We start from the raw sequence: 239 nt of genomic DNA, 5'->3' as shown, positions 1-239 counted from the left end.
CAGCCTTTAAATAACTCCTTTTAACATATATTGATTGTTAACAATTCACAATATATACTTTAATATATTTTGCAGGAACCCAAGTGGAGTGGTGTACCCAATGACAATTATTCTTTTGAGGTCCTGAAAAGTGGTACCATTGTGGAGACAATAGCTCTTAACAAGCCTTTCTTTGTCATTGGTCGCCTTGCACAGTGTGATATTACCATGGAACATCCATCTATATCTAGGTTTGGTTC

General features: G+C 36.0%; 1 protein-coding gene across 1 annotated transcript in view; it reads left to right on the top strand.

Annotated features, from left to right (window-relative positions):
- The window catches only part of LOC119593714 (kanadaptin-like), a gene marked incomplete in the record, with an annotated part of 16,358 nt that overhangs the window by 2,293 nt on the left and 13,826 nt on the right, over positions 1 to 239 (top strand). The window contains 1 exon segment of the mRNA XM_037942683.1: positions 76 to 230. Within this exon segment, the coding sequence (XP_037798611.1) occupies positions 76 to 230 (155 nt within the window).

This window comes from Penaeus monodon, chromosome 32, assembly GCF_015228065.2.
Source record: "Penaeus monodon isolate SGIC_2016 chromosome 32, NSTDA_Pmon_1, whole genome shotgun sequence".
Lineage (NCBI taxonomy): Eukaryota > Metazoa > Arthropoda > Malacostraca > Decapoda > Penaeidae > Penaeus > Penaeus monodon.
Note: the sequence above shows the minus strand (reverse complement) of the source record. Positions and strands in the feature narration are given on the sequence as shown.